Below are 15,904 nucleotides of genomic sequence, written 5' to 3'. Positions count from 1 at the left end.
GGTCAATTAAAGTGACAAGGTTGTGAACAAACTTGTTTAGCCTGAGACAGTGGACTGAGAGGAAAATGGAATCATTGATGAGACAGCAGAGTTTTTAATGGGGCCAAATACAATGTTCTCCATTTATCTCTCAGCCCCCTTGGGCCACTCCTCATTCCTGATGAAGAGCTTATGCTCGAACTGTCAATTCTTCTGCTCCTCGGATGCTGCCTGACCGGCTGTGCTTTTCCAGCACCACACTCTTCAACTATGATCTCCAGCATTTGCAGTCCTTACTTCCTCCCACTTTCTTCCAAATATGGTGTTATCAATTATCTGAATACTTCATTGGGGCACATTTCATATATTCAGTCTTGGAGGTTTACAAGGAGTCTGATAATACAGGGCGAAATGGGTGATAATGAGGTTGAGCTGTGCACTGTCAACACTCATTGTCACCCATTCCACCCACTTATGGCTTTGTGTTATCAACTGCTTGTAAACCTCCAAAACTGAATTTTTTTAAATGTGGATGCTGATGTACTATTTAATGATATCACCAGTGTTTTTTATTGGAATAGCAGAGTGTCATGGATCAATCCTTATGGGGTTCCAAGGACTGGAATGTAGGTGCATGAAATCCTCTGGCTATAACTGAATAGATGAGGATGATACCAGCCAAGTACAATCATATTGAACTGGACAACAGAGGAGAGGCCTTCACTGTCTCTAAAATAACTTATCTGTTTGCCAGGAGACGTGTAGAGGTGCATTTACATTAGTTGTAGACCAAGGATCTGTTTGCGTTATTTCTAATATTATAATTATAGTGGTATCAGTTGCATGCAGTACTGCTCACTTCAAAGTAGATTCCATACTGGGTTTATTCAGAAACAGATGTATTCATTTAGCTTTCTGATGTATCAAGAAGTTGTATCCAATTATTGAACAAAAATAGAATAATTGAGACACATGTGCAGGGGAAGGAGAGAACAGTTTGCAGTAGACAATTTCAGTTGGCCATATATTGCATTAAATGATCTCAGTCAAAGGATTGAACCTGTGAATATTGAATTTAGCTACAATACATACACCATTAGTACAGATCTTATGCTGTCTGCTGTAAAGCTATTTCAGTCAGATTTCAGGCTCAACAATGCATTGATTAGTGAACCTGATCTGCGTGGTAATATCGCAGAGTTGCAATATTTATTTTATGCAAGAGGCTCAATTCTGGAAGAAAGCTTGCCTCCCTCTTTAGGAGGTTTGCTGTCTAAACCTGTAGTCTATAGTAACAATCAATACGAATTCATTCACCCCACCCCCACCTTGAACTCCTGCTGTGGTGCTTATACTAGCACCAAGTTAAGTTGGCACAATATCAATATCAGTCTGCAGAAATACCAGAGTCTCTGATCTGTAGTGTGTCTCCAGGCAATGAGAATTTCTGTGCAGTGCCACCTGTTTTGGCCAACTGTATGTATGACTTCATTTCAAGTCTCTTGTTTCTGCAGAAGTTAAATGCTGTAAACGCTGGAACTACACTTGGAATATCAGCAAGTGACTCTCTTATTCAGCCTATCAAAATTGCAAAGTAATCCTTAAGAAGTTGAATTTTCCATTAGCAAATTTTAACTAAAAATAAGTTTTTTGAAAGTATTGTGTGAAAGTATTTTGCACTTATTTTTGGATTTGTTTGTTGGTATGCCATCTCCAAAACAATCATTTGTTTGAGTTTGAAACTTTCTAACAAGTTTCTCCCTCCCTCTCTCTCTGAAGCATTTATATGCATGGTTTTAAGCTTGAAGTGCAAAAATATGCTTCAAGTTACACTTTAGGGTCCTCAGTTTCAATGGAGTTTTTCCTATTCTTTGGCTTACCAAAAATGGCAGACTAGCTACAACTAATGTTAATGAAGTGGGAGATGAGAGCCACTCTGAATTTCAGGACCTGCAAAACTGCTGCTAAAATATGAAAGTTGATTCTCACTTAATTTGTATTGATATTCTATTCAAGTTACCGCAGAGAAAATCTCTAATTCAATTCCAGTGAAAGTCTGTGGACAACGTAGCAACAGCTCCAAAACAGAAAAGTAAATAATGCCAGGATTACGCAGTCCAAAAGATGGGATGCATTTACTTTTGCATGTCAGGATTTAGTGATGTAATTTCCTCTTCTGGCACTCTATTATGGAAATACTAGTCCAAGTGAAACCAAGCAAGTACCCATGGGAATGCTTCAATTCCAGTCTGGACTTTGCCAAACAGGCTTCAAAGCAGTCCCATGTCACTAATCAGAATACTTGTAGGAGCCATCAGGAGCCTGTCCTGGGAAACTGGGGCCTCCAGGCTAATATTATTGAAATAAATTTGTGATAACTGTTGAAAAATTGAACTGAACAAAAACTAACTTAGAAATAATAAGTTTCTTTTGCTTTTCGAATCATAAAATATCAGGAATTTTGCTACTCTGTCAGACCTGGCATTTAACACAGGATGAGTGGGAATTTCTGTTTCATAAGTTGTCTAATAATTTTAGTTCCAGTACTAGATCTCTCCTTGTGATTAAATGACTGTGGGGGAGGATGGGAAGTCATTGGAAGAATTGTTGGACCACAATCCTCTAGCCATAATCATGTGGGGCAGGCATGATCGGCAATTTGTCCTTTTCCTGCCTACAATTTCATATGTTTCTCTGTAGTGGAAGAAATGTTTGCCACTACAACAAACATCTCATTTAAACTAATATCATGGGAATGGAAGATACAAAAACTTAATATTTGTTTTCAGGTTTTACCCCATGTTAGCAACGCTTGTCTCCATTTGTTTTGAGAAGCTAAAGGCAGTCATTATCCTTCAACCATGTTAATGATGCATCCACAAATATTTATTTTGAAGTTCCAAGATTTTGGCCTTGCGGCAATGTGGGAAAAGTGATATATGTCCCAATTCAGACGGTGTGTTTGAAGTTTTCAATTATCCATGATTGTATTGAATGGCATGTCAGGCTTGAACGAGGTGAATGGCCTATTGCTGTTCTTTTCTTCCTAATTATGGGAAACCTGCAGGAGATTGTGTATCTCTTGGCAATGGAGACAATGAGGCTGGAAGGAGAATGAAGGTAGATAAATGAATTACATATCAACCATGATCTAACTGAATTATAGAATAATAGAATGGCATCTTTCTGTTATTATATTGCTTGGATTCTAATAAGATGCTGTTAAACCATGCTTTGTCAGCTCTTGCAGCCTGTTCTTTAGATTATACATACTGGTATTCCAATGATATCTGCTCTCAGATACAAACAAGATTGCTTTGTCTTGGGTGATGTTAAGCTTCTTGAGTGTTGTTGTAGCTGAGAATGGCATACCATGTTAAAGTCATAAAAGTAATGCAAGATACATCCATTCAAAATAAAGTAAGCAAAATCAGCCAAATATGTGATCAATCAATTTAAATTTAAGCCTTCAAGCTGCAATATCACCAGGAATGTCTTGGCAGCGGTCACATTAGAAAAGCAATAGGCTGAGTCAGCAAAACCTACATCTCAAAATGAATTTAAATAAAATTCATATTCACAGAACTTCTTTTCTAACCTAAACAGAATAACCAATTTATGGTATTAGCAGAAGTAAGACAGCCCAATGCTGGAATTTTGAAATAAAAACAGTAAAGCAGATCAAGGCATGAACATGCAGGCCAGAGGAAGGCCAAGGTATCCAAACAGAGCCATATTTAAATCTATAGGGCAGAATCCATAGTTGCTGGGACAGTAAAGTGATACTGAGGCTGGTCAAGGATAAGGAGGGAGGCTCCAGGTTGACACAGAATGATTGAGTATTGAGGGTAAGAGAGTCAAGGATCATTCACTCCTGAAGACGGGCTCGTGCCCGAAACATCGATTCTCCTGCTCTTTGGATGCTGCCTGACCTGCTGCGCTTTTCCAGCAACACATTTTCAGCTCATTCACTATTGATCAAGGGTACTGATTAGTGGCTCCAGAATGACTTGAGGAAAGGGCAAGGTGATATTATGAGGTTTCAGGAAAATGACAGGTGCTCAAGGATGACAAAAGGAAGGTGGAGATGGATGGGCTGTTACTGCAGGTTCACAGTGTCCATGTCAATCAACATGGCTGTAAATAAAGTTTGAATTTATGGGAATAAGTGGGAGGATGCCACTGTGAGATGGAAGAGGTACTAGATGTGTACTCTGGGCTATGCATTCCCATTTATAAAGTGAAGCTGTTGTATTCCTGAAGCTTATGCAAGCAGAAGTGTTCATATTTTTTGCCTGCTCTCTGCACAGTCATTTTGTGAATTAATAATGGGTCTCATGTATCCAATATTAATTGTCATTTGAGTATTGCTGATAAACACTTTGTCAAAGCTTTTCATCTTGCACTCATCTGGACATTGTGCAAGAATACCAATTCAAGGGTAGATCAATATTTATATTTTTTTCTTTTATATTGTGTGAGATTTTTGATTGGTGAACAAGTAAGCACCAATTAGCAGTGGCTTTGCCATGGAAAATGCACCCATTAATGCTGATTGACAGTTAGCTCTCAGGCTTTGTTTAAATTTTAAACTTGGCAAGTTGACTGGTCAGAGCACTGCATGAGAAATGAGCCAGGATATCATTGTCATCTATTTTGATGAGTTGAAATAGATGCAGTCTGTGTACATATTTTTCTGTCTGCACCAAACAAGGTTCTGTGTATTAATATATGTAGCTTCCAGTACAGAGTGTGGTGTTGAAAAAGCACAGCAGGTCAGACAACATCGGAGGAGCAGGAGAATCAATGTTTCGGGCAAAAGCCCTTCATCATTCCTGACCTGATGCTGGAATGTCAATTCTCCAGCTCCTCAGATGCTGCCTGACCTGCTGTGCTTTTCCAGTACCACACTCTCAACTCTAATCTCCAGCATCTGCAGTGCTCACTTTCACCTAGATTCTAGTACACACAAGTGCACCACTATGAATCTGACTTATAACCCTAAATTGGTTATCATCATATTACTTTTCACACTCAGGAATACTCAGAACTGCTAAGAGGAGAACTGAAATTGAATTTATTTTTTCTTGCATTCATCACGGCGCCATGGTGGTTGGCACTGCTGCCTCACAGTGCCAGAGACCCAGGTTCGATTTCAGCCTTGGATGACTCTCTGTTTGTACATTCTCCCCATCTCTGCCTGGGCTTCCGCCAGCTTCTCTGGTTTCTTCACACAGTCCAACAATGTGCACAGTGAGTGGATTGGCCATGCTAAATTGTCTGTAGTGTCCAAGAATGTGCAGGCTGGATGGATTAGCCTTGGTAAATGTCAGGTTATGAGAATAGGCTGGGGCATGGTTCTTAGTGGGATGGTCTTCAGAATGTTGGTGCAGTCTCAATCAGCCAAATGGCCTATTTCTGCTCATAATGGATTCTATGAGTCTGTTCGAGAATCAGAATGAGGATGCAAGAAATAGACTTGATAAAAAAAGACCCAGTTTTATTCAGGATGAGCGGAGGATGCTAATTGGTTGGGCCATCATGGGGATGGAGATGCAGCAAAAGCAGTTAACTGCCAACATTAATTCTCAGAGTAGGCAGGTAGATTCTGATTGGTCAAAGTGTTGCCATGGTTTTACAGCAGTTTTGAAAAAAGTGTAATGCATATACTTTTTTTTTGCCTACAGGTTCCTGAGCACTTTTATGTGTAGCTTCATGAACACACAAATGCATTACACAGTGGGCCTAGTTGACAATTTTGAATTTGTTTTCATTGCAACTCTTAGCATAGTCTGCATTATTTAATAAATGATCTCCAGTAGCAGAATCACACCGAATGATGGATATATTTTTGAGGCCAGTTGAACATGAATGGCATGTTGCCAGCTGCCAGTGGTGTTGTTTAATATGATCCATTAGTCATTGGGATTTGTAGCTATGTATCTGGCTTCACACTGGAGCTCATCTACCACATTATTCATTTGTGTGGTATGTAAAACATCTTTTTGGCTTGATGGCAGCATCTCATTCAGTCGAGACTTATGCAAAATACCAGTTCATCTGACATCTCATTTTCACTATTAATTCCCCAGACTTACTTTCTATAAGCTCACTTTGTTAACCTTTTTCTTTAAAACTATCTATCGAAATTCTTACTATTTGTCTTTATAGTTCTAACTAGCTTTCTCCTGTACTCTAATTTTTCCTTCTTGTTGATCTTTCAGTCACTTTTTTTTTAATATACTGTCTCATCTTCTGGAAAAACATACTTGTATCATTTAAGTTTGATACTATATTTAATTATGTTAATTAACCATGAATGGTGAGTCCTCCCCTTGGAGTGTTTATTTCTTCTTGGAATGTATTTATTCTGTGTATATCTAACTATCCCCTTAAACATCTCCCACTGCATCTCTATTCAATTATCCCTTAAACTAATTTGCCAGTTCACTTTAGCTCGTTCTGCTTTCATGCTCTCATAATTGAACTTAAGCTTATTATTCGAGTCTCAAACTCACTCTTCTCTCCCTGAAATCAAAAATTATGAATCATATTATGATGGGCACGATGATTGCTCAATAGTTAGCACAGCCTCACAGAGCCAGGGACACAGCTTCAATTCCAGCCTTGGGTGACTATCTATGTGGAGTTTACACATTATCCCCCTGTACGCTGGGTGCTTTGGTTTCCTCCCACAATCCAAAGACATGCAGGATAAGTGGATTGGTAAATTGCCTGTGTCCATGGATGTGGAACCTGGGCAGGTTAGCCATGGCAAATGTGAGGTTACAGGAATAACGTGGAGGACTTGGACTGGGTTTGGGGTGGGATTCTCTTCAGAGGACTGGTGCAGACTTGGTGAGCCAAATGGCCTCTGGCCACATCAAAGGGTTTCTGTGATGATCAATGCTACCTAACATTAATTAATTAATCAATCATATCTCATTTCACAAATACCAAGTCTGGTGTAATCTGCTCTCTGGTTGACTCCAGAATGTGCTGTTCTAAGAAACTATCCTGAAATCATAGTATGAACTTCTCATTTAGGCTATCTTTGCCCACCTGATTTTTCCTAAGTATATGTAGATTAAAAATATCCCATGCTCATCACCATACCTTTCTGACAATCTCCCACTACTTTTTCTTTAACATTGTACCCATGTGGTTATTGCTGTTGAACCTGTAACAACTCCTACAAATAACTATGTCTCATGTAAACTCAAAACTGCTTCTACATTCTGCTTCCCTAAATTTAGTCACCCTTCTCTATTGTGACAATGCTCGAGTTCATAAGCAGAGTCACCCCTGCAACTTTTTCTAACTTCCTGTCCTTTAATGTTGTGAACGCTTTAATATTTATATCCCAATCTATGGAGGAGACATGGGTTGATTAGGAACCAAAAAGGGATCTGGACATGGAGCTAGAGGGTACAGTTAGGTACCAAATGAGTACTTTGTAGCTGTCTCTTCACCAAGAAAGAACAAAACATACAAACAAAGTACAGGTTTAATGTTCCTGTAACTTTTCTTTTGATATGCTTACATCAGTATCCAGAAAACTAATAATCTTTTTTTGGAGAGTCCACGATAGGCCTGAAGAGAGCAATAATTTAAGAAATATTCTACTGGTTGACAAAGAACGGTAAAGAAGTGAGTTTTCTGAAGATTTGTAGCTCAAGTTGAGGTTCAGGATGTAAGTTTGCTCACTGAGCTGAAAGGCTCATTTTCAGATGTTTCACCACCATACTCGGTAACATCATCAGTGAGCCTCTGGTGAAGCACTGGTGTTTCTATTTATGTGTTTAGGTTTCCTTGGGTTAGTGATGTTATTTCCTGTGGTGACATCATTTCCTGTTCTTTTTCTCAGAGGGTGGTAAATGGGGTCCAAGTCCATGTGTTTGTTGATTGACCTCAGGTTGGAATGCCATGTTTCTAGGAATTCTCATGCATGTCTCTGTTTGGCTTGTCCTAGGATGGATGTGTTATCCCAGTCAAAGTGGTGTCCTTCCTCATCTGTTTGTAAGGATACTCGTGATAGTGGGTCATTTTTTTGTGGTTAGTTGATGTTCATGTATTCTGGTGGCGGTTTTCTGCCTGTTTGTCCAATCTAGTGTTTGTTATAGTTCTTGCAAAGTATTTTGTAAATGAAGTTCAATTTGCTTTATGTCTGTTTAGGGTCTTTTAAGTTAATTAGCTGCTGTTTTACTGTGTTGGTGGGTTTGCAGGCTAAGGGCTTATGCCCCAAACGTCGATTCTCCTTCTCCTTTGATGCTGCCTGACCTGCTGCGCTTTTCCAGCAACACATTTTTAAGCTCTGATCTCCAGCATCTGCAGTCCTCACTTTCTCCTACCTGACTAGTCTAGCAGTCATTTCTGGGACATCTTTGGTGTAGGGGAGAGTGGCTATGGTTTTTGGATACGTTTTGTCTGCCTGTTTGGGTTTGTTGTTGAGAAATTGGTGGACTGTGTTCATTGGGTACCGATTCTTTTTGAAAATCAACAAACACATTGACTTGGACCCCATTTACCACCCCTCTGAGAAAAAGAACAAGAAATGAAATGACATCAGCAACCCAAAGAAACCTAAACACAAATGGAAAGTGGGTCATAACACCAGTGCTTCTGTTATTTAGTATGGTGATGAAACATCTGAAAATGAACCTTCCAGCACAGCAAGCAAACATCCATTCTGAACAGTAAAGAATTCAACACGAACAACAGAAATTGCTGGAGAAACCTGACAGGAACGGGGGGAAGCAAATTATGTTTTCAGTCCCGTGTCTGTTCTTCACAATAGTATGGAATTCATGGTACACTAAACATGTGGGCTAAAGCAGATGTGAAATAAAAAGTGTTTGAAAAGCCCAGGTCAACAATTCTTTTGGATTCAATGTTAACTCTCTTATCCTCTCTATAAATGCTGCCAGAACTGCTGAGTTTCTCCAGCACTTTTTTAAAAAATTGTAAATTACTGGGATTTTCCCAGCAATTTCTGATTGCTTGTTTTGATTTTGAGTAAAGCTTTTTAAGGATATGTGGATGTTTACGATTTAAAAAAAAAACAAGTGCTAGAGTAACTCACCAGGTATGGCAGCATCTGTGCAGAGAGAGCAAAAATAAACGTCAGGACTTAGGACGTTGACTTTTGTTCTCTCTGCGCAGATCCGTTGAGTTTTTCCAGCACTTGTATTTTTCCCCCGAAATGAAGCACACGAAGATCTAAAAACTCATTAATCGAAAGTAATATGCTCACTTTGGTTGAATAAGCGTGCTGGTGGGTTGTTGCTCCAAAGTGCAGTCAAGTGTATGCTGCCCAGTGAATAGGAGCAGGCTGCTGGTTGCAGCCTAGGCCCGGCCTGGGGGCCGCCCCGCTCCTTTCCCATTGGAGTTCATGGACGGAGTGAAACAAGATGGCGGCGCCCAGCTAGAGCCGATCATGGCGGATGCCTCAAGGTGCAAGCACAGAAAACAGGCGAACCCGAGGAGAAAACACGGTCAGTCCGATTGCATTTTAACTCCTGTCCCCATCAGAGAGAAGGTACGAACCTTCCTGAAGTTTGCCCGAGCCGGAACTCTTTGTTTTTTTTTAAGATATAAAGAATAAATATGTTCGCTGTGACCTAGCCGAGGATGCGGTTTCGGTTTTGGGAAAATTAAAACGGGAATGAAACAAGCGGCTCGGCCTGCCTGCACTTCTTGTAGCGTCGCCTATCTACCTCTCTCTGAAGACCGAGCTTCCCTTTCGATTTCTGTTGAACCAAAATGAGAAGGGGAAGGGCGGGGGTAAGCGCTCGTCTGCTGCCAGACAGGACATTTTCCTGCCGTTGGCCGGCAGTTGTGGCCGCGGTGAGGCGGGCCTTGTGGCGCGGGACTGGGAGGCAAGGCCTAGGGCGGACGGCCGGCCCAGGGCTGTCTCTGTCTGTCAGACCCGCGGACCGGCTCCTCCTGTGTGTTTCCTCAGAGGAGGGAGAAGCTGGAGTTTACAGCACTCACCGACCCCGAACATTTTATTCCATTGCGGGCCAGCGTGGGCGTGTGACGTGCAGCTGCAGCCGCTCTGCAGCGTCTCGTCTCCTAAAGGGTTTCTCTCAGTTTTTTTTCTCTCAACACACAGCCTTTCCATTGTGAAGGCAGCTGATGTGTGGGTTCTTATCTCTCCCCGAGCCAACAACTCATTTATTACAGATAAATGGCTTATTGTGCTTAAATTCATTGACACATTGGCGATGGGGGTAGGCAAAATGACAACGGGGAGTCGCTGGAATGGATGAATTTTTAAGAACTCACGATAAATGAATGCAGATCTGCCAAGTATTGGGCCCTTCTTTCAAGTTGGGCAATCTTAATGTATGCAACACATCAAAATAAAGATGAACTTGAAATTGTTTTCAACATTGATTCGCCACCTTTGAATATATAAAATACTCTAAGCATGCTTGTCTCTACCGTAAAACTTTCCAAATAATACTCACGTTTTTAATCACCTTTCTGAATTTAGAATTATATTATATAAGTGGAGGGTGTTATTACCAGCAATGAAAAGTGAGTATCTCAAAAATAAACGACCATCTTATATCAGTTATTTATAATTTAATTCCTTGTTAGGATGTTCTAATACTTATAGTCTAGATTAGAGCGGTGCTGGAAAATTTGTACTCTATCTCAATGTTAATTTTCTAACTATATATTGCAAATTATTTCTGAATATTAAGCACAGATTGGAATTTAGCAACAATATTTCTGTCACCTGTGTATACACTTTGATTTTTGGGATAGATAATTTGGTGGCATTTTCATGTTCATAGATTCTGATCACCATTCTGGGTGATATAGAGTTTGAGTATCAATTTTATCACTGGTATTGATGTAATTTAAGTTCACAAATAATCTTTTTCCTGAATTTGTGTGTTCATACAGCAGTTGGTTACTGAGTGACGCATTAGAGAAAACTCATAAGGTTGATCATCGCTAAAATGTACTTATTTTCTATTGATCTGCTAGTAGTTCTTTTGTTTATTTTAGCTGTTGATTTACAGATATACTAGGCTAAAACAATTGCATTTCTTAAATATATCTGATTTATGTATTGTGCAAATTCAGCTTGTTTGAGAGGATATTTTTGGCAGCAGTTTGTGGACAATAAATGTTTGGACTAACGTATGAGGATAGGTTGGACGCACTAGGCGTGTTTCACTGGACTTTAGAAGAGTGGGGGATGATTTGATGCAAGTATCCTGAATGGCCTTGACAAGGTTGATGTGGAACTTTATTGATTCTTTGGAGTTGGGCTTCACTGGCCAGGCTGGCATTCATCACTGATCTTTGCCCATGAAAATATGGTGGTGAACTGTCGTCTTCAGTTTACTACAGTCTGTTTGGTGTAGGTACTTTCAATGGTGTTAGGGAAGGAGCTTCAGGATTTAAGACTGAAATGGATTGGGGAACTAAGGGTTTTGGGGAAAGGGCAGGAAAGTGAATATAGGGAATGTGTGGTCAGCCATGGTCCTCTAGAATGGTGGAGCAGGCTCGAAAGGCCAAACTGCCTCCTCTTCCTATTTCTTATGTCTTAAAGAAAGATTCTTAGTCTGTGATAGCAAAGGTTGTCAGGACTGATCTATAAACAGATCAGTTGTGATTTTATTGAATGGCAGAGCAATGTTTGCCATTTGTTTTATATGTTCATAAATATCTTGAGTGGGTCCACGAAGGAGAGTTTAGCTTGAATGCTGTTGTGCATCGTGTTTGAAGTTACAGGTAGTTCTTGTGCAACCCTGTACTTTATAAGAATCGCACAATAAAAGTAGCACTTAATGTTGGCAATGTAATTTTGTTACAGGAGAAAGTGAGGACTGCAGATGCTGGAGATCAGAGCTGAAAATGTGTTGCTGGAAAAGCGCAGCAGGTCAGGCAGCATCCAAGGAACAGGAGAATCGACGTTTCGGACGTACCTTGGATGCTGCCTGACCTGCTGCGCTTTTCCAGCAACACATGTTCAGCTCTGATCTCCAGCATCTGCAGTCCTCACTTTCTCCTCGAAGATTTTAACCTACTGCAAATCCTCTTGCAAGGATGCCTTCCTTGAAGAAGCTCTCTTCCTCCCTCTACAAGATTCCTGAAGAAGGGCTTATGCCCGAAACGTTGATTCTCCTGTTCCTTGGATGCTGCCTGACCTGCTGCGCTTTTCCAGCAACACATTTTCAGTTAATTGTGTTACAGCCAACACATATTTTATAAGTTGTGCTTCAGAAGCTGCATCCCCCATTCATCCATTGTGTTACAGCCAATTTGTGTTGACAAAACGCATATTATAGCAGAACAACCTATAGTTTGTACATGAAGAGTTCAACTACAATGGTAATGTAGCTCAGGAAAAGTGGGAATAAGAACAATTAACATTAATGTAAACAATTTCAAGGGAATTTGAGGATTTATTCAGTGTTTTAAACCTTAAGTGAATACATTGCAATCTGCTTTGCAACATCAAGGGCCGAAGGCTCTGTACTGCGCTGTAATGTTCTATTTTCTATCACCTTTTGTGCTCCCATTAATTTTAGATGTCTGAATTTATGTAGAATCATAAATCTACTGGCTTTCATTCACTGTAATAAGTATTTTTCATTCAAACTCTAATTATGGGGTCTGGGTAATGGAATGGGTTGGGTATTAACTATGGCTACTGAGATGGAAAATTTCTTTGGAAGGATCCAGTATGACGTTATTTTGGACTGTCTTGATCTGTTGAGTTGGTTTGCTGCTCAAAGCTGCAGCCAATTGCCATACATTAGCAATTTAATTTAAAATGGTTTTTGTTTAAAAAAAAAATGGGTGGGGAAATACAGCATTGGTGCAGTAGAAATGATCTTTTGGGCTCAGCATTGTGGCCTCTGGTGCAGAGTAGAGGGCATTTTTCTGTGTTTCCTGACTCCTGTAATTGATTTTGGGGCTTGAAATGATTGAAAATTGAATTCCACAGTATTCACTTTTTCTTTGGGTATTAACCTTTCCAAAAAAAACCTGAAATTAAATGCAATTATTTTTATATAGAATGTAGTACAGTATGGAAACAGACCCTTCCGTCCAACTTTTAGATGTCTGAATTTATGTAGAATCATAAATCTACTGGCTTTCATTCACTCTTTTTTTTTCAAAAAAAACCTGAAATTAAATGCAATTATTTTTATATAGAATGTAGTACAGTATGGAAACAGACCCTTCCGTCCAACTCGTCCATGCCGACCAGATATCCCAACCCAGTCTAGTCTCACCTGTCAGCACCCAGCCCATATCCCTCAAACTTTCCTATTCATATATACATTCATATATATATTCATATATTCTTTTAAATGTTATAATGTTGAAACTGAAACTGAGATACTGTAACGTTGTACCTGGTTCATTTATGTTGTGGACCTGGTCCAGTTATGAAGAAGGGCTTATGCCCGAAACGGCGATTCTCCTGTTCCTTGGATGCTGCCTGACCTGCTGCGCTTTTCCAGCAACACATTTTTAGCTCATTTATGTTCTAATCTAGGAAGGAACATATTGGAATGCGGTGCTAATGGAATTCACTTAAGTCTGAAAATCTAATATCTGGCTCAGGATGTAATAGTGCTCATTAGTTGTACCAATGAATAGAATTTGCTTTGGGAGTGATGCCCTCGTCTTGCAGATAATTTAAAAAAAAGTGGAGTGATTATGTGTGTGTTTGTGCAGTCATTTGCCGCAAGGGAAATGCCTAAATATGTCTAGGTTATTGAAGTCAATTGATGAGTAGAGGCTAGACATGTCCCTGGAGGAAAGGAAAATTTCTGGGCTAGTTACCCTGAGATGTTGTTAATGCGATCAAATGAGGAATGGTCTGCATCATGAAAAAAATCTGAAATTGAAAAGAATTCAATATTTGATTTAAGCAGTAATTAAAAACCGAAGAAGCAATGGTTTAATTGGAATTTTGTTTTTTGAATGTGGATAAATGACTAAACTACAGAACAGGAATTATTTTCATAATTTTGTCTATGTATAATTTCATTTTTTTCCAAACTCTATTGATATATTTAATGGAAATAAAATGAAGATCAACTCCCACAGATTTCTAGGTGGTTTTGTGCAAACCATTGATATAAGTGTAACTAATATAGTATTAATATTGTCAGCTGTTATTATGAACAGAGCGCTATAATGACAACAAGGTTTGTCTTTAACTGTGCAGTTCTGTTTGCTGTTTTTGATCCATGTTCTTGATCAAGTTTTATCAAGCTATGTTGCAATTTACAACCTTGGGATCATTCATCTGAAATCTAGACATACTTTTCTTTTCTAAACAACACCTACTGTCCGAATACACATTGATATTGAATTCTCCAGCCACCTGGTCTTGTCCTGGAGACCATTAATGTCATGAGTTCTTTGGGGATGAGTCATGTAGACTCCCTGCTGGTCCTAACACTAGTTTAAACTCTGGTCTTGTTTTTCTTTTCCTTTTTATGTGATGGTTTTGCAGCCCTGGTTTTTAAGTAAACTATCACTATTGGCCAGAACACGGTATGTACAAACTCCATACAGAAAGAACAGAGCTGACAAATAAAGTCATGATAGAGGTGGGAAAGTACCTGGCTTTTCCAAGACTTTGTAGAGCCCTAGTTCAGACAAAATGAACATTTTCATGTGGGGAGAGGGGGTGTGAGAAAACTTATTTGTGTGATTTTTCCATCTGCAATAAAATGATGTTTGACTGCACGATATGTTTCAGAGTTTGAAAAGATGTGTGAAGTGTAAAAGGCACAGTGATGAGAAACAAAACAGAAAGTGCTAATGTAAGTCAGTTGGCCCGGTAGCATCGACAGAGACAACAGAATTCACTTTTTGTGTCCAGTGACTTTTCATCAGAACCATGCAAATGAAGTGAGTTCAAGGTCATAGTTCTCTATTTGGGAGTTTGCATTTCAACCATTATTCTAAGAAAAAGTGAGGACTGCAGATGCTGGAGAGAGTTGAGTGTGTGGTGCTGGAAAAGCTGGGCAGGTCAAGCCGCATCCAAGGAGCAGGAGAATTAACATTTCGGGCATCAGGAATGAGGCTTGTGGGCCGAGGGTTGCTGGGAGATAAATGGGAGGGGGTTGAGTTGGGGTGGTGGAGGTAGCTGAGAATGCGATAGATAGGGAAGGTGGAGCAGATAGATGGGAAAGGTGATGGACAGGTCAGGAGGGTGGTGCCGAGTTGGAGGCTTGGGACTGGGATAATGTGGGGGAAGGGGAAATGAGGAAGCTGTTGAAATCCACGTTGATCCTGTGTGCTTGCAAGGTCCCAAGGCCGAATATGAGGCGTTTTTCTTCCAGGTGTCGGGTGGTAAGGGTTTGACGATGGAGGAGGCCCAGGACCTGCACGTCCTTGGTGGGGTTGGTCGGGCAGTTGATTGTTCAGCCATGGAGCGGTGGGGTTGGTTGGTGCGGGTTTCCCAGAGATGTTCTCTGAAATGATCTGCAAGTAGGCGTCCTGTCTCCCCGAGGTAGAGCATCAGGGTGCAATGGATACAATAGATAACATTGGTGGAGGTACAGGTAAATTTCTGTCTGATGTGGAAGGATCCTTTGGGACCTTGGATGGCAGTGAGTGGGGAGGTGCGGGTGCGGGTTTTGCACTTGCTGTGGTGGCATGGGGCAGTGCTAGGAGTAGGGTGTGGGCTGGTGGGGGGCATGGAAATGATGAGGCAGTCATAGAACATAGAAGAATACAGCGCAGTACAGGCCCTTCGGCCCTCGATGTTGCGCCGATCCAAGCCCACCTAACCTACACTAGCCCACTATCCTCCATATGCCTATCCAATGCCCGCTTAAATGCCCATAATGAGGGAGAGTCCACCACTGCTACTGGCAGGGCATTCCATGAACTCACGACTCGCTGAGTAAAGAACCTACCCCTAACATCT

The 15,904-nt window shown here is 40.4% G+C and overlaps 1 protein-coding gene and 1 long non-coding RNA gene across 5 annotated transcripts in view; one reads left to right on the top strand and one right to left on the bottom strand.

The window, feature by feature from the left end:
• Positions 1 to 10,051, bottom strand: part of LOC122550077 — a 37,108-nt gene extending 27,057 nt beyond the window's left edge. The window contains exon 1 of the long non-coding RNA XR_006311738.1: positions 9,973 to 10,051. This is a non-coding gene — a long non-coding RNA (uncharacterized LOC122550077). The remainder of the gene's footprint in view (positions 1 to 9,972) is intronic.
• The window catches only part of LOC122550075 (zinc finger protein 438-like), a 244,880-nt gene continuing 238,208 nt past the window's right edge, over positions 9,233 to 15,904 (top strand). For 2 of the 4 annotated variants that reach the window (XM_043690585.1, XM_043690584.1), the window contains exon 1: positions 9,233 to 9,473. In XM_043690585.1, coding sequence (XP_043546520.1) covers positions 9,371 to 9,473 — 103 coding nt within the window. In that variant the 5' untranslated portion in view covers positions 9,233 to 9,370. Of the gene's footprint in view, positions 9,518 to 15,904 lie in introns of all 4 variants that reach the window. The other 2 variants (XM_043690587.1, XM_043690588.1) reach the window with 2 other exon arrangements.

Source organism: Chiloscyllium plagiosum, chromosome 5 (assembly GCF_004010195.1).
Source record: "Chiloscyllium plagiosum isolate BGI_BamShark_2017 chromosome 5, ASM401019v2, whole genome shotgun sequence".
Lineage (NCBI taxonomy): Eukaryota > Metazoa > Chordata > Chondrichthyes > Orectolobiformes > Hemiscylliidae > Chiloscyllium > Chiloscyllium plagiosum.
Note: the sequence above shows the minus strand (reverse complement) of the source record. Positions and strands in the feature narration are given on the sequence as shown.